Raw genomic sequence first — 25,643 nt, forward strand, 5'->3', positions numbered from 1 at the left:
TTTATGTATATTACATATATTATATATGCATACATAAATATAGATATTAAATAATGATGAGAATCATATAAATATATTCTTCCTTCATCTTAAAATCCATAGAGTAAAATATTGGCTGAAAGAGATAGAAACTAAAAGAGAAAGGAATACAAAAGCATGTCTGCTTGTCTGTGTTCAACACAAAGAACATTAAATGAAAACAACTGGCATGCTGCCAAATTCCTATAGAGGCAAAGAGATTCAAATAAATTGATTTCACGCATCACACTGACCTGGGATCAGTGCTCAGTGCTACAATAAGCTCAAAGCTCCATGTGGGGTAAGGCCCATTAATGCTATCAGACTCCTCAAACATGACCAAGGAAAAGTAAAAAAAAAAAAAAAAAAGAAAGAAAGAAAAGAAAGAAAGAAAAACGCAGATGCTCTCAAAACACCACAGCATTTCTTGAGAAAATAACTTTCCTCTTTTCCTAATAAAGATAACAATATTTGAATAAGCACATCATCTAAAATACCTTTTTTTAAAATTCACCCTTTTTAAAGAATACAGATGTGGCTTCTGAAATATATACATTTCTATAAATTGGCATTATGCAAATATCCCATCTCATGAGAACATAAAAACCACTTTACAAGTTGCCTCTGTTATAACTGCCTCCCATGCTATTACCCTTGCATCTTTGTACTCTTCACAACATTTTCCTTAGCGGTTTATAGAATCAACTTTCTTAGGCTGGATGCCACCCTAAGCTGTCTCAAATCTACCCACTCCTCACAATGGCACTCATTAAGGCAGAACAGCTTCAAACCTCATTCTGGAATACCAAGCACTGTGCATGTTTTGGGTATGATTTAAAACACTGGTAGTAAATAACTAGAGTTTTGTCTTTATCAGCTTCCACCTAAGCTAGTGGCTGTCCCCTAGGCATTATTTTCCCCTCTGGCTTCCCACAAGAAGCAGGCCTGTCTCCTGGTGACTTCCACCTGACTTCAAACTCTCCACACAGACTCTCTGGTGCCACTTCAGGCCATTCTCACAGCCCGAACTGTTCAATTTCATAGAGTTCTTTGCTTTTTCTGCTTCCAAATTATAACCCCAGGAACACAATAGATTCCAGGTGTTTGCAAATTTAAAGTATGTGATTTGTTTTCTACTTCTTAGGTCAACTTGAGTCTGAACCCTGTATTTCTATATACCCTTTAATATGAAAAAAAAGGAAGAATAAATAGAAGTAATTTTTCAATGTCACATAAGAAAATAAAGAAATCAAACAGTTATAAATTATATATATTTGTGCATGTGTGTGTGCATGCACACATCTTTTTGAGAATGTATGCTTATATACGTATAGGAAAGAGGGAAAGAGAAGAAACTCAACAGTGTTTCTGATACATGATGCTGGGGATTTGGTGTGTGCATATTATGACAAATAACTGGTGTTAGGCTGTTGTAAAACTCATGTCTTGGCCATGAAGTTTTGCTTTCAATATGGATCTTCCACACTGCAATGGTTCACTGCCAGCAGGCTAGATATATTCATACCACATGACTAGAAGAGAATATGAAAGTAATGAGATGGGGTGAATAAAGACCATGACTCTACACATCTGCAATCCATGCTCGCTTTTAAATACAATATTCTTTTCAATTTGTAATTTATACCTTAGATATTTTACCATAATAATAAGAACCCCCATAGGGATATGTAAGACAGAAAGTGAAAGTTATGTCCTCTTTTAACAGAAGCACTTTATCTGATGGAAGATGACAAGAAAACAATTCTAAAGCAGGATGGTGGTGTGATGGTTGTTATTATAATTAGTTTATTTTATAATAAGATTACCTTGCTGAGTTTTAGAAATCTCATGAATCAAGATTTGAGTTCTCAAAAATTAATTTTTAAGGTAAGAAGAAAGAAGCAGAGCTAAGAAATGTTTCAACTACTTACTACAATTTAATTTCTTGCCTTCTTTTTTTGAATTTGTCTCTAATTACAGTAGAACATCATTATATGAAGAGGAAGGAAAGGAAGAAAAATACAGTCATAGGAACTAAATCATGATTTAGGCTACCTGAAAGGAGTCTATAATTATACAAGAAATCATTTCACGTTTTCTGGTCTTTAAAAAAAAAAAAAAAACCCTCATTTGCCAACACCTTCTTATGAACTTTAAGAACAAGCCAGTAAGTATCTGTTGGAACCGCAAGAGTAGATATTGAGAGGTGGATACCAGCAATGATGTTTCCAGAACACTGGGCACAAATGGTAAATACATATTTTGCTACCCTTCTTTTCACATATTTTGGCTGGCAGTCATAGAGCTTTAAAAATTTATTCCCAAAATCGCTTCCCAATCACCAGAGTGCCAACTAGTAGCATACAACATTTGTGTTAACTCGCAGTTTTTTCTTGGGAGTTTATCTTTATTCATTGGTGCCTCTGCACAAGTCCACTAAACCTGAAACAGAGCTGACTATAGGTCATATCAACACTCTGAAATTCATAATGCAGGGCTGTCTGTATAAATGTTGCAGACTTTAATGTACTATAGGAGATCCCTGAAAGTATAGTCTTAATGTTGCAGACTTTTAAAAGTCTTTTGCCAAATGGCAACACTCTTAGTTTATATTTGCTGTGTTACTAAAGTTAAATATCATTCCTTTTTGTGTTTTAATGTGCCTTCTGACATGAATTCTGCTTAAGAAGTTACATTCAGCTAAAAGTTTTTTTTAAAATATCCAAATCAATAAGAAATAATAAATTAAAAAGCACTTATTTCCTCTTCCGTCAACAAACTGTTTCAGAAAACACCATCTCTAGTTACAATAAACACAGAAATCATGGCATAACTTTTACTTTTTAACTCCAAGTATTGCTCAGCTTATAACAGATGCATTATGAACCATGGCAAGGAGCACAGCAAGAAGAGGGTGAAAAAATATTGGTACTTGATCCTTTGATATCTTCAGACCCAAAGCTATTAAACAAGGACTCTCAGCTAGGTTGATTGATCCCCAACCAAACCCCAACCCCAAAATTTCAAAAACAAATTTAAATATATAATACAAACTCTTTATCAAGAGGCACTAGAAGAAATAATAAAAAGAAAATCTTCACAATTATAATTTATTGAGAAAAAAAATAACAGATTGATTTTTGGTATGTAAGTAAATTGCAAAATCAAAATATTTATCTGTTTCTTACCTTGACAATATTCAAAGTTCCCTTTTTTCCGGCAGTCACCTATTACTAAACTCAGTGCTCTCCAAGTGTTTCTTTTGACAGATATCATTCTCCACCAATGGCTCTGCTAATCTCCTCTCTCCTTTTCTGACTGGGACAGATATTATGTTCACCAGCCCAGAGATCAATCTTTTCTATTGACAACAACAAAAGGGAAAAAAATGCATATATCACAACCAGTCTGAAGTAGCATCCATCTACTTACAAGATAATCCTAGACCAGTTTGTTTGTTTTTAAAAAAACAAGCACTTTGAAATTTTAGAAGATTCCAAAACAATCCCCATTTTCTCAGTTCTCCAATCATCTGACTCAAAGCTAGATACATTCTGAACGTGACAATTCCTTTCCTTAAACTGGGATTAAGACATATGTATAGCAATACCTTAAAAGAATGTTAGATTTTACCTGTTTTCATAAAAATAAATAAATAAAACCATCTGACAGATACTATGGTTTCTTTAGCAAAGGCTTGGTAAGGTGTTGTTATTTTACATTTTGGAATTTTACATGCAAGTTAAATCCTGTTTAAAACAAAGTGGTGTTCATACTGTATACTATTCTGAAATTTAAGCATTGCTATTATTAGCTAAAATATTCTAAAACCATTAATAATAGTAATAATCTTTATATAATCAATTAGTTTAAAAATATTAGTAACAACAATTATTGGTAAATCATTTTACCAAGTGAACCAACTTCTACCACTTTTTTTCCTAGAGCAATTCTAATATTCTCATTTTTCCCGCTAGATTCAGAATATCTAGAATTCATTAATTCATTCTCAAATATTTATTGAGTGCCTATTACTCATCTGTTGCTATTATTACCACTACTATGACTAGAAAAGTATCACTATTTAGTTCATTAACCCATGAAATAGAATTCTAGCACAGTCATAAACTTATAAGGTAGGAACTAAATAAATGCAAAAAAATAAACATTTAAAAATCTCAAAAAGTATTACTAAGGCTATTGCTATTATTTTTGAGATTAAATGACTCCCTAGAAATTAAAATGGGTGAGTATACTTTGATGTATATAAATAAGCAGATTTTATTTTTTTAAAATCAATATCCTTTATATGCCACATTATAACTACAATCAGTCAATCAGTTGTTTCTCATTTCTTTTCCTGAGTAAAAATTTTAAAATTTGTTGGTACAGCTCTATATGATTTATTAATGCAATAAATATATAGGATGGTATTATCATTGGTTGAGAGCCAGAAGTCCTGAGTCAGGTCTTGACTTCCACCATCTTGATGAGAAGTCACTTGTTTCTCTTTTTTTTGTTTGTTTGTTTGTTTTTGAGAAGTGAGAGTGAGAGACAGGAAGGGAAAGAGATGAGGGAACATCAACTTGTAGTTGCAGCACTTTAGTTGTTCATTAATTGCTTCTCATCTCTGCCTTGACGGGGTCTCCAGCCAAGCCAGTGATCCATTGCTCAACCCAGCAACCCTTGGGTTCAAGCCAGTGACCATGCTATCATGTCTATGATCCCACACTCAAGCCAGCAACCCCACACTCAAGCTCATGAACCTGCACTTAGGTCAGATGAGCCCGTGCTCAAACTGGCAAACATGGATTTAGAACCTGGGATTTCAGGGTCCCAGATCAATGCTCTATCCACTGTGCCACCACCAGTCAGGCAGTTGTTTCTCATTCTTTATGGCAAAATCAAATAAGCAATTTTAGCAAAAATGCAATAACAGTATTGCAGTTCAGTAAATACCATTAAAATCTGACCAGGCAGTGGCACAGTGGGTAGAGCATAGGCCTGGACACAGAAGACCCAGGTTTAAAACCCCAAGCTCACTGGCTTGAGCATGGGCTCATCTGGCTTGAATATGGGCTCACCACCTTGAGCGTGAGGTTGCCGGTTTGAGCGTGGGATCACAGACATAACCCCATGGTCACTGGCTTGAAACCCAAAGTCGCTGGCTTAAGCAAGGGGTCACTAGCTTGGCTGGAGCTCCCCAGTCAAGGCACATATAATGTTAACAACTAAGGAACTAAGGTGTCACAACGAAGAATTGATACTTCTCATCTCTATACCTTCCTGTCTGTCCTATCTCTCCCTCTATTTGTTTCTCTCTCACACACACACACAAAAACAAACAAAAAACCATAAAAGAAAATCAGCTGAAACTGGGAAACCTTTAATTTACTGTGAAACCTAATAATTTTATTAAAAATGGTAAAGCAAAACTTTCAGTAAGAAAATGACCAAGATACATAGATACACATACACATACATAAATATTCAAATACTGGGAATGGAAGTGGGAAATGCAAAGAAGGGAAATTGAAAATAAATATATGTAGATGTTAAATATTATTTCTGGATATAGATATGAGTAATTCTCTTCACAATCCTATTATTTCCAATGTTTCTATTCCAAGGTGAAAATATTTTATAGAGGATAAACAAATATTACTGGGGGAAAAATAGATACTTTTCTTGGCTTCAATCATGATATTTGATAATATTTTGTGCTCAGTAGCTATCAACAAAAAATATCAGACGGCCTGATAAAAGAGGACCATGCCTTTGAGTGGGCCATGGTTCATAATCTCTATTGAACAAATAAAGGAGGCAAAGTATAGTCACATTCCCTATAGTCTCAGTCTGTTTCTTCCTTCTCATGACTGCTAAAGAACAGACTACTGTGTGGGCTTATTAATAAAAATGGTAGTGCATCTCAGTTTTGAGGCACATAAAATTACTATGCAGGTAGATATCCTTTAAAAGATAAATGTCCCCTAAATGATCTTCCAAGATAGAATATACTGTCTCACTTTTTGACTTTACTTGTGTCTATTTTAATCAGAGTATTCTGAAGTAAATGGAGAAAAAGGTGACAGGAAGATAGTTTAATATTTTAAGTGTACATAGTCATAAATGCTTAAATGTTAATGTGGCATACAAATTTACATTCAAATAATACACAATATAAAGCTAAAGTTATGCATGAGAATTTTCCCCACTTAACTATTTTATATTTAGAACACATTATATCACAATCAACAGGATAACTCAAAAAAACATAATGTTTAGGTTTTCCAAAATAATAACTTAGAGTATTATGTATGTACTTTATACAGCCAACACACTTAATGGTCTTCTAATATAAAATAATAATAAAATGAATAATAGTACCAAGCACTACAAAATATGCATCCAGATATTTGTGATACTTATTCCATACAAAAGTCTGTGTTGTATGCAAATGATAGTAAATATCGCTTTATTTATTAATTGCTTTGTTTGGATTCTCAGCCCTCAAATTTGTAAAAGCTCATTATGAGGGGCACATACCCAGACAAGTTTAACAGTTAAACTATACCAAGAATAGAATGCCTCAAACAATTTGTAGTTCTACAAGAGCATTATTAAAAAGGCTCAACATGTTATGTTACCATGGAAATTGTGGAAAACATACATTCCCAAACAAATATTACTTTTTCTCAATGGTATGAAGTAATGAAAACCACATGTGTAAATCTGCAACCCATGTAGTAGTTCAAGCTGCAGCTAATAGAAAATACAGAAAGTAAACTCTGCTATATAAAAGATTCTTGTTACAGAAATATAATGTGAAAAGCAGATGCAGACAGAAAACCTTAATCACAGATGGGAATGTAATCACTGGCATACAGAATGCTTTTTTGATCAATCTTAACCATATGCACAATGTATTTATTTTCTAAGGAATGCAATAACTTGAGAGAACCTTCTATTTGAATTCAGTTAACCTCATATTTATAATGCTTTTATCTTACTGCCCCATACCTTCAATGTGTGCACTAAGACAGGTTTTAAAAGGAAGAGCTGTGGTGCTTGGCAAATAATTCTTGTATCAGTTTATATTTCCAAAGTTTAATAGGATGTAAAGACTAAACACAATAGAACCCACCTCAAAAGAGCGCAAATACAGTTCTCCATTACTGTGTTTCTCAGTCACCATCAGGAATCCCTTCATTGACCAAACACATTTCTCCAGAGACTTGTATCAACATTTGGAGAAATTTCTCCTTTAGTAAATTATATAGTTATTCCAAACCTGAGCCTTTAAACATACCTCTTTTTATCAATCAACCTGGAATGGATCAAACCTTAACTCTAACTTTCCTCTATCATTTCATATAAATGTTTTATAGCATAAATACTGTTCTTTTACATTAATAAAAATACTATTAGTTTTTGGTTCCAAGAGGAATTACTACAAAAGGAAACATATTCTATCTGACTTAGAAAATATTACCTTAGTAAATACATTGGATTGTAGCTTACCATTTTCAAGTCCTCCATATCTCACTTATAGGACAGTTTTCCTACATTCCCCTGATTTGAATTAGTCCACTGAGTATTATGTACACCTCCCATTAGGATTACACTCTACTTCCAAAAGGAAGTGATTGGGACATTATGTTACTTGGGTGTCCCTAGTCATAGGTCGTGTGAACTAAACTTGAGTGTCGCAACTGCACAAGTTTCCTTAAGCTTCCTTGACTTATCTAGATTTTCCTTCTCTCTTCTAACTACACATTCCTTGATACCTACAAAGAAACACACAGTCCTCATTCTTGCCCTTTTCTGCCAACCAACACACTCCATAACTTGGCACTAGCCTACACCTTTCAGCCTCTGATCCACCCATGCCCTCACAGAATGCAGCTCTTTTATGGATGAATCCCCACAGAATGCATCATTCCATTTTTTATGGCTTTGTCAACTGACCCTTTCCACAGACAGTTTCATGGCCAGCTCCTTAACACTCAGGTTTCATTCAATTGTCACTTCCTCAGAGATGATTTTTTCCAAAAACCCAAAATAAAGTCTCACCAGTGGCAGCAGTACCCTAGTCATCATTCTCTAACATTGTTTTTCAATTGTCTTCACTGCACTTAACACTAAGTGAAATAATCTTATCAATGTCTTTATTATCTCTGTCCCCTACCCCTAAACTGTAAGCTCTATGAGAGCAGGTTCTTGTCTGCTTTGCTCATTACTCTATCTCCCATACTTAGTAATATACTTGGCACATAAAAAGAATAAAACAAATGAATCCACCTAATGAAATGCCTAAAGGTCCCAAACAATCCCTGTGGACTTCACAAACTTTTTCCCTGATCACTCCTAGGGTCAGTGGTGGGATTCAAATAATTTAACAACTAGTTCTCTGCTCTAATGACCATTTTAAATATAAAAAAATGAAATACTGAAAGGTAGTTTATTATTTCATGTACATAATACTTAAATAAAAACAATAAAAGAGGTACACAAAACTAGATTATAAGACAGTTTTAAAATATTAGTAAAAAATATTAATAACTGATAAAAAATAAAACTGCTATTTAAAATATTTCTATATTGTTTCATGATTGTCATGCTCACTTGCAATTTTCTTTGCTTTTATCTGAGCATCATCAGCTGTGTGCAGATGAATGTTCAAAAGAAGTAAGGAATATAAATTTGCGGTTTCCACATTGGGTGGCTGCCCAGGGGCCCACCTTAGAGAGAACCCTGATTACAAGTGCCATTTTAACAACCTGTTCGCGAACTCAACAAAAAATTAGGTATTGGTTCTGCCTAACGAGTGTAAATCAGCTGAATCCCACCAGTGCCTAGGGCCCGTGATTGTTTTCCCCTATTTAAATTGTAAGAGCATTTATGGTCTGTTTCAGGCAGGGCAGATAACCTTTACCCACCAGATATTGTTCAGCTGAGTTCATTCAATACACACACATAGGCCAGTGTGGGAATTACCCAGCCTCATCCAGTGATGTGAGGCCAGCCCTTTCTCCTACACTGAGCAATAGGTTACCATGATTAAAAAACACAGCATAAATCCATACAAACTTCAATGTGTAAATGCATTCTAGTAGTTTTTATGCATGGACTTATCTCCCAATTGAGTTCACCAACTGAGTTTCCTATTGTAGAAAAGAGATCTTAGCTTATTCTCTGTATATCTTCAGACCCTACCTCAATGCACTCACATACTCTGTTGCAAGGCCCACAAGGAAAGTAGATATGTTTATTCCACTGTATTCATATCGAGTGTCTAGCACAGTGCCAGGCTCACAGTTGGTATTCACTCAATATAGACGGAGTAAACAAAGGAATAAATTATAACCAAATGCTATCTAATCTTTCTTCAATCTCCTTCCCTTTATTGTAACGAAGCATTATTTTAAAATCAAATATTATTTCAAAGAATTAACAATAAGGCAGATGATCAATCTATCATTTGTTTTTAGTCAAATTGACAACGCATATGACCAATGAGTTAACAAACCAGGCAGTTTAAAAGAATAGAAGTCTCTTCCTTTTTATATTTTCAAAATTTTATTTAGAAAATTAAACTTAACAGGGTGACATTGGTCAATAAGAGTACATAGGTTTCAGGTAGATATTTCTATAGCACTTTATGTTGTATGCCATAGAAGGCTCTTAAATATCTCCTCTATTACATACATAATTTAATTTTCAAGAAATAAAATATCCCAAAGTGACAGCAGCCTACCTACACTGACCACATTGAAGCCTACTGCATGTGTGCCCTGGATAGAACAAAATCTCAGCTCTTATACTTATCAGCTATTTGACCTTTGATATGTCACTTAACACCTCTAACCTTCAACTATAAATCTCTAAAGTAGGATAATAATACCTTATCAGGATTATACAAAGATAAGAGAAAATACTTATAAAATGCCTATCATAGTGCTCTTAGTTCAAGTATTTTTTTATCTAAGTGCTCAGTTTTTATAATTTAATAGTAGAAAGGTGGCATACTATGGTTTACAACATTAAAATAGTATTAGGTCACTACTCAAAAATGACCTAGTGCAATCATAAGCTTTTCTTAAAGTCAAAACCACACTATTAGTGATAAAAATAAATCACTCAGGTCCTAAACATTTTGCAGTCAAAATACCATAAACTAATGTTTTGTGACTTAAAGTTTTATCTTTCTCATTTAATTTCATCTGCAAAAGATCATCTCTAGGGGATAAGAGGAGAGAGAACCAATTATTTCCAAAGACTGACTTCTCTAAATAAAGTCATCTGTTCCATGCTGGCAACTTTCACATGAAAGAAAAATGGGACTTTGAAAGTATCTGCAGTCTTGATTGATGGTCACACATCTCAAAAAAAAAAAAAAAAAGAAAAAAAAGAAAAAATAAAACAATTGTCCAGTGGCAAACATAGTCTGGTAATAACTACCTCTCTTTCTTACCTACCTCCCCTTCCTTTCCCTGACTCAGAAACCTATAAAAATGTGTTATTCTTTTATACGCTAAACAGTAACTTTTCTAAGTGCAGTCAGAAGTCCTGATAATTTTCCACTTAACTTTAGTATAATTCCCACCTGCAGTCTGTACGGATGGCCCTGCTGAAGGGGAAATTTCCCAGGTGGTAGGATTTAAAGACTTTCAGGAGAGCAATAGTGAGCCCTGGAACAGAAGCCTGGGAATAAGAAAAATCTAGGTTCACACCTGTCTCCACTAGTAAACGGTGACCTCAGGCAAGTGCAGGAACCTCTAAGGGTGATTTAAAAAATGACCTCATTCCCAAGTGAGTATTAAATAAGACAATATGTGAACCTCCATGAAGACCTCCAATATACCCCTTCTCCACACGTATTTGTCTGAACTGAAGAAACAGGGAAAGCAGGGGTAGAGGAGAGTACTAGAGATCTGCCCAGAAAACAGATCTGGACAGCAAAGAAGGGAAGGGAGTCCCTGGCATCTAAGGAATAACTGGGGGCATCTGGTGGTGGGAAAGCTCTGGGAGCCACTAAAATGGTTTATTTTATTTTTTCATCTCATTGGGTCCCTAGTCAAAGGGACAGTTTCAACTCATAAATATGTCCATATATATCATACAATATTTTGCTTACAATTTGAGAGAGCTCATACTTTACAAAATCACATTTGTGAACTTCAGGGCGAAAATAAATAAATAAATAAATAAAACTAGGTAAGATGTGCATTTATGAATATGCAAGTGACTTGACCATCTCATAATGTGCCTAGGGCCAATTCTGTACATGGGGGTGGTTTTGTTTGTTTTGGTTGCTGAAACTTACAAGTCAAAATATGAAGGCAATAAATTGTACATTTTATAAAAGAACAGAACAAAAGGGGACTGAGGAAGAGATTAAGAAATAAACATGTTCATCTTGGTCAGGGAGCTCAGTTACAGCATCCTCCCAGCATGCCAACATTGCAGGTTTGATCCATGGTCAAGGCACATACAAGAATCAACCAGGCCTGTCCAGGCAGTGGCGCAGTGGATAGAGCATCAGACTGGGATGCAGAGGGCCCAGGTTCGAGACCCCAAGTTCCCCAGCTTGAGCGTGGGCTCATCTGGTTTGAGCAAAGCTTACCAGCTTGGACTCACGGTTGCTGGCTCTAGCAAGGGGTTACTTGGTCTGCTGTAGCCCTGCGGTCAAGACACATATGAGAAAGCAATCAATGAACAACTAAGGTGTCACAACCACAAACTGATGATTGATGCTTCTCATCTCTCTCCATTCCTGTCTGTCTGTCCCTATCTATCCCTCTCTCTGACTCTCTCCCTGTTAAAAAAAAAGAATCAATCAATGATAGCACAAATAGGTAGAACAAGAAATCTGTGTTTCTCTCTGCCTTTTTTCCCTCCTCTCTCTTTAAAAATCAACAAATAAAAAAAATTAATATATTTTTTAAGATAAAAAAAATTCATGGAACCATATTTTCATCTTAGCAATAAAATATTTCAAGACAATATTAAGTAAATAATGAGTTCATGGCATGAGCTTTCAACAAATATTTTGAAAACATTAAATAGTTCTAGACTCAGACTTAAAGAAATTACAAACAAGTAGAGAAGTCTAAATCACATGGATGGTAGCAAAAAGTTGGATGTGATAAGTTCTATCTTTGGGGAAGAAAAGACATGAAGGCTTCTGAATAATTTCATCATAGACTTGAGAAAACGTTGTTGGTTCCCTGCAGAAAGGAGTCTTAATTAAGGCTGAGGTGAAAAAGGTCTAGCAAATCAGCAGTATTATCTACCTTGAACATCTCTATATCCCAAGATGTCAAACAGAGCCAGACTCCCCATTAAGTATTTGCTGAATGAAGGAACAACAGCCAGAGAGAGGGGAAAATAAAACAGGGGACATCTAGAAGAGAGTGGAGGATAGTTCCAAAGTATCCAAGTGGGATACTAAGAATAAGCAAGCAAGCTCTTACTGAACGTTAGGCTTCACACATAGCATCTTATGAGACTCTCACAACCTTATAAAGTCATGTCATTACCATCCAGATGAGAATTATTTCCAGATGAAGAAGGAGAGGGAAGGAGGAGGTATAACAGGTGGTAAAGCACTTGGGAACTGGGTCTTTCACCACTCCACTCAACTGCCTCTGTCAGAGAAGAGAGCAGCATCCCTTTCCCCCCGAAGGGCAGAACCAGTCAATCACAGGATGATGCTGCACTCTCCAACTTTACAGTTAGTGAAACATGTACATGATTTCCAAAAAGACTCAAAAGGACCAAAGGACATACGACAAAAACTCTCCTCACAATCACCAATGCCTGGGTACCCCCTTTTTTCCCCAAATAAATACTATTGTCAGCTTCTTGTACATACCTCCACAAGTAGTTCTTTCTTGACTGCCTATGATTAATTTTTATCAAGCACAATTGACAACAGAGAAAAATAAGTCTCAAAAAATTCAATTCTGACAGGTTTTATAACAAAACCACAATCTACAAATTTGGTTTATGTTCAAAGAGTAAAAGGAATTGCCAGTGTCTCCATATTAAATGATATCAGACAAAAGAAGGTAAAAACCCTGAAATAATACCTTGATAAACCACGCCCTAAAAATCCTCATACAGGTAGACTATGTTGTTGTAGCTGATGTTTCTTCCAATAACTAGAGTCCCTTAATAGGGGAGACAATTAGTAAGCAATTTAATCACAAGGATTTAATATTGTCCTTTAACATATAAAAGAGATTCATTTACTTTTCAATATTGAGGCCATTTTCAAAGAAAGAGTTGTGGCCCAGGGCATGATAGCATGAATTTCATTCACTATCTGATTTTAAAGTATACAAAAACAAGTTTCTATTAAACTCAGTGATATTTTAATACAATTTGGGTTTTTTACTTTATACTTGAAAATGTCATCATGCAACAAAGTATTTTGTCTATATAGAATTCTTGGGGCTCTGAATAAATGAATGTGGCTTCAAAAAGCCCCTTGAAATAACTTTCTACCTTATCTCCCCAATAGTACCAAGCCCAGAGGCTGGGACACACTGGTTTTTAAGCACTGCCTCTGCTCTTTTATCAACTCCTCCTGGACTTCTTACTTTCTACTCCTTGCCTTCTCTTCTCTACATAATGTCAGAAATAAAAAATATTTTTTATTTTATTTTTTATTTAATTGTGTTTACATAAATTCTAGGGTCACCCCGAATGCATCCCCCCTCCCCCATATACCCCTCAACATCTCCCTTGTCCTCCTCCCATAAACGCCCTCCCCCCTTCCCTTCAGGTTTATCCCATCCTATCATCCCCTTTCCCTCTGCCCTTTTTCCTCTGTTCCCTTTGATCCCTCCTCTGTCTCAATTCAGAGAAATAAAAAATATTTTATAAATTATCCCATAAACAAAAGCTCAATGTTTAAAATACAGGCAGTCCCTGGGTTACAAATGAGATAGGTTCTGTAGGTTTGTCCTTAAGTTGAATTTGTATGTAAGTTGGAACAGGTACATTTACCCATTAAATGAAACTTAGATGTTTGTCTTAACATTGCACTTATTTTCACCTTTCTGTACATATAAATACTTAAATATTTTCAAACCTATAGCACCTATCTCATTTGTAGCCTGAGGACTTCCTATATTTCAAACAGGCTGCTCTGGTGAAAAGTTAAGAGTCCAGACTGAGCTCACTTGACCACTTTTTATTCACCCACATGGCCCGAAGATACCTGTAAAAAGAGGGGGAACTCAGAACAGTTTGGAATCCATGTAAGAAACCAACACACATTAAGAAACGAAATCCCAGAGAGATCAATAATAAATCCTCCAGGCAACAACCACTCTTTAAGAACACCTACTGTCACCATTTTAAGTAGGCAGACCACAAAAATCCCTGGGGTAGGGATATACAAATGGCTACTGAGAATCCTTTCTGGAGGTTGTGACTCTATGAGTCACATGAATCCTTTGCATCTATGAGAAGTAGGGAAGCTGCCCCTTAAACATTCAAAGTGATTCCCATATTCCGGCAAGCGAAAAGCATTGGACATGTAACCCAGGTTGTCAACTCTTCACTCTCTCTAAATCTACCCCTCTATCCAAGTTCTAATAATTTTTCTTTTACAATGCCTCATCAATCTGCCTCTTCCTTCTTGTCCCACAAAACCAATTCTAGCCATCCTTCTATAATAACTTACATCTAAATCATACAACAAACTTCCTACCTGACTTAAGCCTCTAGTCATTTCCCCATTCCAATTCATCTGGCCAATCACAATCAGACCAACTCTTCAGAAACACAATTTCAACTGGGTTCATAATTTCCCCTTGCCAGGCACATTTTCTTTTTTTACTTTGATTTTATTAAGATCTATTTTACTATGTTATCCTTTGCTGAAAAGAAATACAGGCCTGTCTGCATAGCTCGTCCTGAAGTGCAGAGATTGCTGGTTCAATCCCCGGTTGGGGCACATCCAGGAACAGATCAATGTCTCTCTCTCTCTCCCCTCTCTTCCTTTCTCATTAAAATAAATAAATACACATTAAAAAAAAGTTCAGTTAGAAAATCTAGTATACAAAGCAATTTGTTGTAAAAGCAAAACTATTATGGTTTCACCGAGCTGAAAGGATGAATGAAAGAGCCTAAATCCAATCTGAGCGCCCTCTGTACCACCTCCCAATCCTGAGAGGTCCCACAGAAAACAATTTTTTAAAGCTATGGCTTACTCAGAAGATAAGCCTTAAATCAAAATGCTTGACATTCAAGACAGTTATAATCTTTTTGTTTGTTTTCCAATAATTTCCCATATGTCCTTTTTGCTATAGCCACATTTGTTAATTTAGTCTCTCTCCACCCCCACCCAACCTAGCCCAATACTCTTCCACAGGCCTTTTCTACATCTGGAACTCTGCACTTCCCATTCTTACTTTATAACTGCCCATAACCTCATTACAATAACTTTGCCTTGATAAATCCTATTTGTCTCAAGACATGCTTAAATTCTACATTGGTCCTGCCTCTAAAATCTCATTTACTCTACCCATTTTATTGGTAAGTAATCAAGCCCTATGATCTTGTATAGCTATTTAATTTGTCCTGCATGAGTTGACCATTCAGTGAGAAATGAGCTTACTCCTGCTCGGTGTCTCCATCTAACATATGGCTTTAAGCATAGTAAAAATTCATCAAATATTTATTAATTTACTTCAGATTTATCACCAAGAGTAAAAATTTTTATTTTCTTTCAGATACTCTAAAAGGTATCATTACTAGGACTACCCAAATGCATATGCCTTTCTTTAAAAATAGTTAAATAAGAATTAATGATTTGCTCATTTTATTGTTCTTCATTTATATTTTCCTCTAATATTTTATATCCATTCCCTATAGCCAACTCAAAGGTTGACTTGGACATGTCAATGGAGATGAATCAAATTTACTTTTCATTTAGACCTGAACTGACCTAGCTAACCCCTTATTTAAACAAAGGGATAAGAATTCATTGTCCACATATGCTTCTCACCAGAGGTCAAATGTGGATCTCATTTCTAAATAAATCTAGCTAGAGATGAGAATGAAAATATATGACAGGTAGGCAAAGTGGTTGGGTAATAAAAAATACTTGTCTGACACATGATAAAAGTTAGCCAATCCTAACACTCACTTAAAAAGAACACTTTCACAGGAAAGGATTACTAAGTCAGTCTGATAAACACCACAGTTCTAGTCCCAATATCATCTGCTGTTCTTCCCAGCTGTGTTTGCTCATCACTGTGTACATAACATATGCATAGATTCAGAAAATAAACTAGCAGTCTTTCATAACCTGTTTTACAGCTCACATCTTCCTACATCTTAAAATTAAGGAAAGGACTATAACCAAGTAGATCAACCAACAAAGACTTATTTAAAGCACAAGTTACATCATGCTTACAACATCCACTGGAAGATGACGTCTCAATTTCTGATACTTGGCATGCCAAATCTACTGTGCATTGAAATGCTCTCTGCAATGCTACTAGTTCCCCAGCACCACGACTCTGTCAGCATTTAGAGTCAGTATCTATCTACTTTCCTAAAATCTGTCTCATCTCTGACCTGAGGGTCCGAGGTGCATTCCCACAAGGTGTAGTATCAATAGAAAGTACCTCCGAAATACTCTTTATAAGACCACCTTAACAGCTAATTTTCTCTCCTGGTGCTCAAACAGACCTAGCCACATCTAGTTCATCATTGTTCTGGCAATATTTCCTCTCATTATGAGTAGCCCCGAGACTGAAGGTCTTTAGACAAACTGCCATTATATCTCATGGTAATATTTTCTCTAATAATTATCTAATGTAATATTCAATCCAGTCAGGTACCAACTAAGAGCTTACTACATATGCATTTTAAGACATTCTTCTTTATGGCAAAGAACTTCAAGTTGGCCTCCCACTGAACTTTTAATGCCAATGCAAAACAAACAAACAAACAAAAAATAAAAAAAAACCATGAAGCAACAGTGATTATGTGTCTAAAACTAACCTATCTTCAAGTCCTGTCAATTGCATAATTCCTAAAAAATAGAAGTTTCTACTGACATCCTAGATGATGACAAAGTACCATAACTTGATCAAATCACAACTATAAGAATGCAATAGCTACTAACTTGCGAAGAGATTCAGCCCAGGTTCACTAAAAACAATTTCACAAATTGTTTAGAATTTAATTTTAATAATGTCTATATATTTTACAAACTAAGGTACAAAGTCAAGTGTTACTAGGCTTTTATCTATTTTAGAAGCAATTGCAGATTTTCTTCAGACAATTCAGTAAGATAATATTCAGTCGATTTCTTATTTAAGCACTGATTCTTAGCCAAATGATAATGTGCTCTTATTAATTTAAATAAGTTGTTATTCATCAGATTCTCCCCAAACATGATTTAAAGAGGTTATTTCCTACCTATCCAAGTGACTTAGGTCCAAACCATGAGACTGTGGGGAACAGTGAATGCATGATAGCACAACCAATCACCACCATGCTTTAGACCCTAAATCATCACGCCTGCCCCCAGGCACCAACTTCATCTTATCCAGCAACTATGACTATGAAGGAAAAACATAAGGTTATTTTCCTTGAGCAAAACCTAAAATCTTTTGTTCCTTCTCACTGCATAAACAAGTTCATTCATCCAATATTCACCTCTAAAAAAAGTAGAGTAACAGCTAATATGTCAGACAATTATCTAAGGTCCAGAATAGCTTGGGAAAAAATAGCTCTCTATTCCTAATTCCACGTCTTCTTTACAACAAGTAATAGTAGAAAGATAATAATGTTCTACACTGATTCCATTTCCAAGTTATACTGAAACCAGTAGTGTCCCCCCAACTCAGAATTAAAAATAGAAATAAGGATTTATTTCATTTACCTAACCATGAGAAATTCCTGAAAGCCTACTCCAGTATCATATATAGACTCATACATATTAAAGTTGAGAAACCTAATAATTACTAAGTGCCCATCATTTTTCCTCTGAAGAGGTCACCTGAGGGTTAGAATGCAATCTAGGCCACCCAGTAAAAGTCAGTGACTGAACTGGAAATGGAAACCAAGTTTACCTATTAATCAGAGGAATGCACACAGGTCCCTCTTTCTATAATATCAAGAGTGATTTACATTATATAACCACAATTAGAAACTCAAAATGATACAGAATCCCTCTCCACTTATTTAAGAAGTGACCGGGAAGTTGAACCTGGCTGATAAGGAGATGCTGAGATCAAGACAAGCCTGTGGACTAGGGACACTGGGCAGAGGACAGCTCCAGAGTGCTGAATGAGACAGTGGTCCCCAACCCCCGGGCTGCAGACTGGTACTGGTCCATAGGCCATTTGGTACTGGTCAGCAGAGAAAGAATAAATAACTTACATTATTTCCATTTTATTTATATTTAAGTCTGAACAAAGTTTTATTTTTTAAAAAATGACCAGATTCCCTCTGTTACATCCGTCTAAGACTCACTCTTGACACTTGTCTCGGTCACATGATACATTTATCTGTCCCACCCTAAAGGCCTGTCTGTGAAAATATTTTCTGACATTAAACCGGTCTGTGGCCCAAAAAAGGTTGGGGACCACTGGAAGGAGAGCTCAAGAAATGACACAGACTGATTCCTCATGGCTTCAGCATAGTGTAGGAAGGTGATATTTTGACAAGGGAACAGAATTTACTAATAAAAAAGCCAGGATTAGAAAGTATTTAGGGACACAAACTGGCATACACTCGGATGAGGGCATAAGTAAAGAAGGCAATGGATGTATAGATCATAGGTACTAAATATATATATATATATTAAGCCAAGTATTCATAGAATAAGACTCTGTTAGAACTTGGGAATAAAGTAGGTAATTAAGTTTGTAAACACAAGAAAACCTCAGTTTTCCACTGGGGCAAAAAATATCAAGCCAGAAGAGCACCTACAGCCAGAGTCTTAAGAGTGAGGGGCTGGAGTTCTCTGAAGTGAAGAAAATGAAATGCTGGATAATCAATTACTTAAAATCAAGGATGACATTGTACATGAAGGTTAACTTCAGGCTCACAGTAGGTCTCTAATATATATGTCAGTTCCTCTCCTTTATCCCAAGACCAACTACTAGGTGGCGGCTCTTGAAAGCCCAGAGTACATTCAGAAGTGGTCTATGCCCCAGGCATTAAAAGATTAATGAATCTAGTCAATCACATTCCTTAAGGCACTTGGAGGAGCTGAGATTATTAGACAAACAATGAGAAAACTTTTCATTTGTGTCCTTCCTTCACATCTAACGAGATTTCTATTGTAATGGGCCTTCTCCCACAGATACTAATTTTCCTTAGAGATCTTGACCAATAGGACACTACAAAAACAAATGCTTGCTTTATTTCTTCTTGAGTTACATTATACAGGTAATATCAATTGGAACTATCAAAGCAAAGGAAAAGTAAAAAGAAGGTCTCTTACAGTTACTGAAGATATCAGTGGTTGTAAGCAGCATTTATGACTCTATACTTTTTTTCAAACAGGAGGGTCTCATACTTTAAACCTCAACCTGGGACATTACTTTATCAGTAGTTCTGAGGTAAAAGCCTGGACATCACTTCATTAAGTGTGAACATTTTGAAAAGGGTCCCAAGAAGCTCCCTCTTGTTGAAAATATATAAGGTTCTTCGACTTCAACAATGAATGTGGCTTCAGCACAAACAACACATTAGATCATATACCAAATGATGGAGTTGTATATGTGAAATACGTAAACTTCCTGACACTGACATGTGACTCAGCATCATTTCTTGAGGGTGGCAAAGTCCTTGGTGCTATACCAGGAAATACACCCATATGGCGGCCCGGGTCACTGAGAGATATGTTAGCACAACATGCTACTTTGAATTCAAACTGTAAATTCCTTAAGGGCATTATTCTTTGCTTGGCTACATATGTGTAATCATAGGAACATACTCAATACATACTGTTCTTCAGACTACCTCTTCTTTTGAGTTGATGTTTCAGAAGAAACATTGCATTTGTTAACCCTATATGCTAATGCATCTCAATGTCTGTCTTCCCTGTAATCCATTCTGCAGATATTCTGGGTTTATCTGTGAAATGTGTCTGGCAATTTAAGTGTGAAGCCACAAGCTATATTGCCTCTAATTGGTCCTAAGCAGTGATCACATCTCACCCTGGACAAATTACTATAAACACAAGTCAACCCAACTGCAATTGTGAATACAGTTAATATTGAAGCTAATCCAAATTTTATCAGTCTTCTCACTTAATTGCCTATGCCCAGTTTCAAAGGGATAGTACTACCATTTTTTAATAGGGATGAAGTATTATTTATATTGATTATTTAAGATGCATTAGCATTTTTTTCCTAATTAGTCCTGGAAAATTTAAGAACAGCATGTCTTTCCTAGAAATGTCACTAGTAGTATGCATCTAATTTTTTCTTTAACGTGGTACTTTCCCTGTCCATAAAACTTATTTGATTAGCAGTACTATAGAAATTAAAGCTTTTGTATGCAGGCACTCAAGCATAATTTAATCATGTCATTTAAGCATGAAAAAATTTATTCTGAAAGCTCTGTTAGGTAAAAATATCCCCGATTAGTTTAAACTTACATTTGCAGATGTATTAAAGGTAAAGTAAATCACAGGATGCTCAGTATGCAATGGAACAGTGTTAACAGTTATAATAATCACCAGTAAGTTAAAAAAAATGAATTAGTATTAGAAAATGTAAGGAATAATTATCTCATTTTAAATAACTATTTAAAAAGATTATTTTAAAATAAATTTTGTTTTGTGCAAACCCTTTTTACATTACCAGATTTTTGCTTATCAAAACCTCTCTCATAGTCAAATAAGATGAGGTTCTAATTACATAATACCATTTATCCACTGAGAATAAAAGTGCCAACAAATGAAAATGCACTTTAGGCAAGAAATTGTCAAAAAAGAAAATTGTCTTTTTTTTATTTTTTGTCAATTTTTTTTTTTTAAATAACACACTCACATTAACAAAAGACTGCAGTGGCTTCCAAATTATAGGTTGTTATTTTTAGTAGAAGTAGTTCAATATTCATATTGGAGCAGATGTAGCAGTTTAACAAAACAGCTCTTCAAATCCTACACAAATTGAAAACAGGAAAACTGATTGCATTTTCTCTTATCACTTTCCTTTCCTGAATTGACACTTTTGGCCTTCTGAAAATTTACACATGGCTTTCATCTCAAAAGCACCTGCTGATCAAATAGAAACCTAACATTTTCATAAAAATGGTATAAAGGACTAGTTTTGTTCTAAATGCTGTTGATGGCAATAATTGCTGTGTGTAAAGCATTTTCATAACAGTTTTATATTTCCATTAAACTTTTAAAAATGTCTTTTCTAGCTTTTTTGCATATTTATTTTGTATAATTCACATTTTTTTGACACAATGTCTAATACTTAGTTTTATTATGCAAAGACTAAACAAGTGTATAGAAGGATATAGCTTACACTATGAAGAAAAGGAATACTTAGTATTTATTTTCTGTCTCTGCTTCAACTATATATATATATATATATATATATATATATATATATATATCTTTACATATTATTCACTATGCATGCAGGGTGTGGCAAAAGAAGGTTTGCAGTTGTGAGTATGTGGACACAGAGTTTATTCTTGTATTGTTATTTATTAATTATATTATTTTCCATATGAATAACTAAACCTACTTTTGCCCCACTCTGTATATACATTATATTTTTGTATGTATCCCAGCCACCAAAAAACAAAACAAGAAACAAAAAGTCCAAGTCTCTTCCTATTTTGGAAGGGGACTTACATATTCTTTTATCAGATATAGATTAGCAGGTGCTTGGATGTTTCAATACCCCAGGCTGGGGAAGAACAGATGTCACCCATGCACAAACTGGTAAACATTTAAATGATGTGACCAACCTCTCCCTAATACATATCTCTAGAGAAGGTAAAGGTCAATCTTGAAAATGGGTATTATACATAAAATATGCGAGACTCGTCACTAGGCTGCTTATCAGATTTTTAAATAAAATTGTTCCACACATTTCTCTGTAACTCTCAATTATGGGTAAAATTAGAGATGCTCCTAAAATATGTTATCTATTTCTAAGACAACAAAGGCTACCCCTTCTGAAGAATCCCAGGCTGTCCATTCTGATTCTGCCTGGATGATAAGGTAACCTGAAGGCAGAAATGACATACAGTAATGTATGTGCCACTCTCGCCAGTTGGTCTGTGAATTTCAGTGCTTCTCCATGCTCACTGAGGCAACACAAACCTAAAATGTCAATATATTCAGTCAATGGAAGTGAAATATAGGACTCTATTGTCTTACTCAATGTATCTGTGCTGTCAACAAGAAAACATGCCCCCTCGCTTTACATAAATTTTAATTTGGCTTTTGGGGACTGGATTATATTTACCTATGAAAACATATATCTTGCTAAAGTGTAGCAGAAAAAAAAATCATTTTTTCCACTTTTACCCATTTTAATAACCTTTCAAAGTTGATACTATAATTTTTTAAAATCCACTCATGAGTCAATAAAACATTTTTTATTCTTCTTTTTTAAAGCCAACTCCAAGGAAAAATTTCCATGGTTCAAACCCAAGATACAAATCTACCTAACAGACTCGGAATGGCTCTTTTTCTCTAGACCAAGTTGAAACCATACTATAAAATCACCTAATTCCATTTTAAAAGTAGGCTTCATTTGCTTTTCTCAGTCATTCAAGTTTGTTAGCATCATCAATTCATCACCCATTCAAAACAAGTCACACAAAGTCAAATACAAATGATCAATTCCAAAAGCCTCTACCTTTTTCTCTCAGTTTATCAATCCTATAAATAAGGGGTAAATGAAATTCCTGTTAAAATAGGAAGGTGGTGCCGAGATGCACAGGGGGTGGAGCTGAAGAGGAAATAAAATATTTAAGTTATCCAAATTTTGCCTAAGTTCTATGCCCCCCCTTCCCAGTGCACCAGAAGAGATACTGTCTCACCTTAAAATAAAAAAAGAACTAATCAAGTTGTTAAGCAGCTTTTTCTCTCCCCTTTTAATCTAAAGGCTTCAGTGTCCAGTCAATAAATAATCTTTTGTTCCCCTTTATCGAGTCTCTTTAAACCTATTCAAGCTGGCAAAACTAAACCCAATTAAAGATAAGGCTCTCTGGTAATCTCACCTCTGTGTGTCCAGTCTGGATTGCAGAGGTGATGGGAGATAGCGGCCAGGCCAGGGCTGATGTCTCCTCCTCACCCATACAACAAAAGGCAGATTTCTCTTTCTCCCTCTGCTAATCTTTAAATGTAAATTCTCTCTGCCAGCTAAAAGGAGCGACAGATAACATGTTACATCTTCACTTCTCCTGGTCTTATCGACTTCTGAATCATTTGGAGAGAGGGGAAGAAAAAAATCAGCCTCCCAGTGCTCCCCCCTGCTCCTTCTTACCCCTCCCACCTCCCCATTCGCCTCTCCCTGTTCATGGAGATTACCTTCTGGCAAAGGAGCGCAGGAGAGGCAACGCAGCCCAGGCGGCGCCCAGACCGTGGCTTTGTATTCATTAAACACACATTGGAGCTTATCAGAAGTAAAAGGCTTGTCAGGATGGCACATTGTGTGTGAGTGAGTGTGTAAGCACAGGAGGGAGAGGAGAGAAGCCAACGTGCATCAGGGTGATTACAATATCAGCAGGGCCCAGATGGAGGCAGGAAAATAAACAGAGGGTGCGTGTGAGACAGAGCAGCAGAGAATGGAAAAGTAGGAGAGAGAGAGAAGAGATACACAGTGGAGGGAAAAAACCTGAAGGAATAAGGGAGGAAGGTTCAGGCCCCAGGATGGGGGTAGTAAGTAGGAGTGAGGTACCCCAAGGTTGGGTGAGAATGCAAGGCTGGGGTCTCCTGCATTTCCAAATCTGTCCATACTCTGAGGAAAAGGGAGAAATTCATAGTAGTAAACTGTTTACCTGCTACAGAGCTAGCCCATGAGAATTCTAGAGGTTCTAGGTCAAGGTCAGAGGGGGATTTTGGCAGAGCACAACAATGGGACATTCACCATCTTACTTCCATTCAAGTAGCCACTATTTGCAAAACAAACCTAGTTGAGTCATCAGAGCAGTTACACAGCCTTCTAGCTGACTTCACATGGGAGTTCTTGTCCCTTTCTTTGCTGACCCCAATACTCCTAAATTACATGCACACACACACAAATCCATGACAGAGACGAACACAGGCAAATATTAAACATCTCCTTTCCCCAGGCTTTAATGTGTCCCATAGAAGACGGGCAGCCAGCACTCCTGTGATAAGAAGGACCACTTGTGATTGGTAGCTACAGGAGACTCCTGTGGACATCTGCTCCACCTCCAGAAATTGTGTTGGGGATATGATTCCTTATGTGTACATCTCAGACAGAGTCTATTTTGGAGGTAGAAATTTTAAATTGAGGCAATCAAACTCTGCTTGAGCTGCCTCACAGCTCTTTACACGTCCAGAGCCCAAGAATCAATTAGAGAACAAGCAGAGCTAAGACCTGTCCATCAGGCCAGAGTTCATTCTCCACTCCAACAGGGTTAGAAGGGAGATACACCTGGGCAGTCCCATGGGAGTCCCTTTTCACTTTTTATGCACCCACTACAATCTGAATATCAGAACAGATCCTTAACTAAATGCAAATAATGCAGCAAAGAATACTTTACTGAGGGAAGAGGGAGTATTTGGTTGTGTTAAGAAACTCTCACTGCTGTATGAAGGGTGAGTTCAGAATAAAATAGCCAGTATATGTGCATAGTAATTATTCATGACATACAGTGACACTTCAAGTTATAGAACAGTTTATGAATGAAATCTCAATATAGAGATAAAATTGATAGGGGTGAGGGAAATAATGCTAGTGGGTAGAGAAAAAAACCACACACAAGCAAGAGAATGGCCTCACAGGAGACAAATGTGATGTCCTTTAGAAAATGAGGAGAAGCATTATTTAATCAAAACATTATTTAATCAAGCATTATTTAATCAAAACACTTAGCCAAAAAACAGTTTCATGTGTAGTGGATTTCCCCCTTCCACCATACTCCCACCCCAATAAAAGAATTAAGGGAAATTTGATAGGTAAGGCAAACTGAAAAAAAGCTGGGCATAGGTGAGGGAAAGGCATGTGTGAAAAATCTTTGCAATGAATGTGAGAAAAAAAGGGGTCTGGTCACAATTCTCCAGTAATCCAATAATATGAAAAATGTCTTGACATCTCTGAGATGAGTACAAGGTAATATTTCTCCAAAAATCTTCGAAAAGTGACCAGGTTCAATAGTTAGAGAAGGGTGCAAGGGTAGGAAGTAAATCATTTGACAGGGTCCATTACACAATGAGTGAGCTCTAAATGGGAGATAATCTGTCATTCTTACTTGTTTTAAATTTAATAACAGATTTCAGGAGTATCATTTTAGCTCTCATAAAAGGTCACCTTTCACTTTTTCTCTAGTTGTTATAGAAAACTGCATTCAGAGTAACCAAACCCAGCCACACATACTTGCCCCTTTATTACACTTTGGTTGGATCAATTTGGACACAG

The 25,643-nt window shown here is 36.0% G+C and overlaps 1 protein-coding gene across 7 annotated transcripts in view; it reads right to left on the bottom strand.

Moving 5' to 3' along the window:
• Positions 1 to 25,643, bottom strand: part of RUNX1T1 (RUNX1 partner transcriptional co-repressor 1) — a 194,690-nt gene that overhangs the window by 161,765 nt on the left and 7,282 nt on the right. For 2 of the 7 annotated variants that reach the window (XM_066379100.1, XM_066379108.1), the window contains exon 2: positions 3,207 to 3,379. The exons of 3 other annotated variants lie outside the window; for them this stretch is intronic. In XM_066379100.1, the coding sequence (XP_066235197.1) occupies positions 3,207 to 3,294 (88 nt within the window). In that variant the 5' untranslated portion in view covers positions 3,295 to 3,379. Of the gene's footprint in view, positions 1 to 3,206; positions 3,380 to 14,210; positions 14,249 to 23,566; positions 23,595 to 25,643 lie in introns of those variants that run through there. 2 more of the 7 variants (XM_066379101.1, XM_066379102.1) reach the window with 2 other exon arrangements.

This window comes from Saccopteryx leptura, chromosome 3 (genome assembly GCF_036850995.1).
Source record: "Saccopteryx leptura isolate mSacLep1 chromosome 3, mSacLep1_pri_phased_curated, whole genome shotgun sequence".
In the NCBI taxonomy this organism is placed as follows: domain Eukaryota; kingdom Metazoa; phylum Chordata; class Mammalia; order Chiroptera; family Emballonuridae; genus Saccopteryx; species Saccopteryx leptura.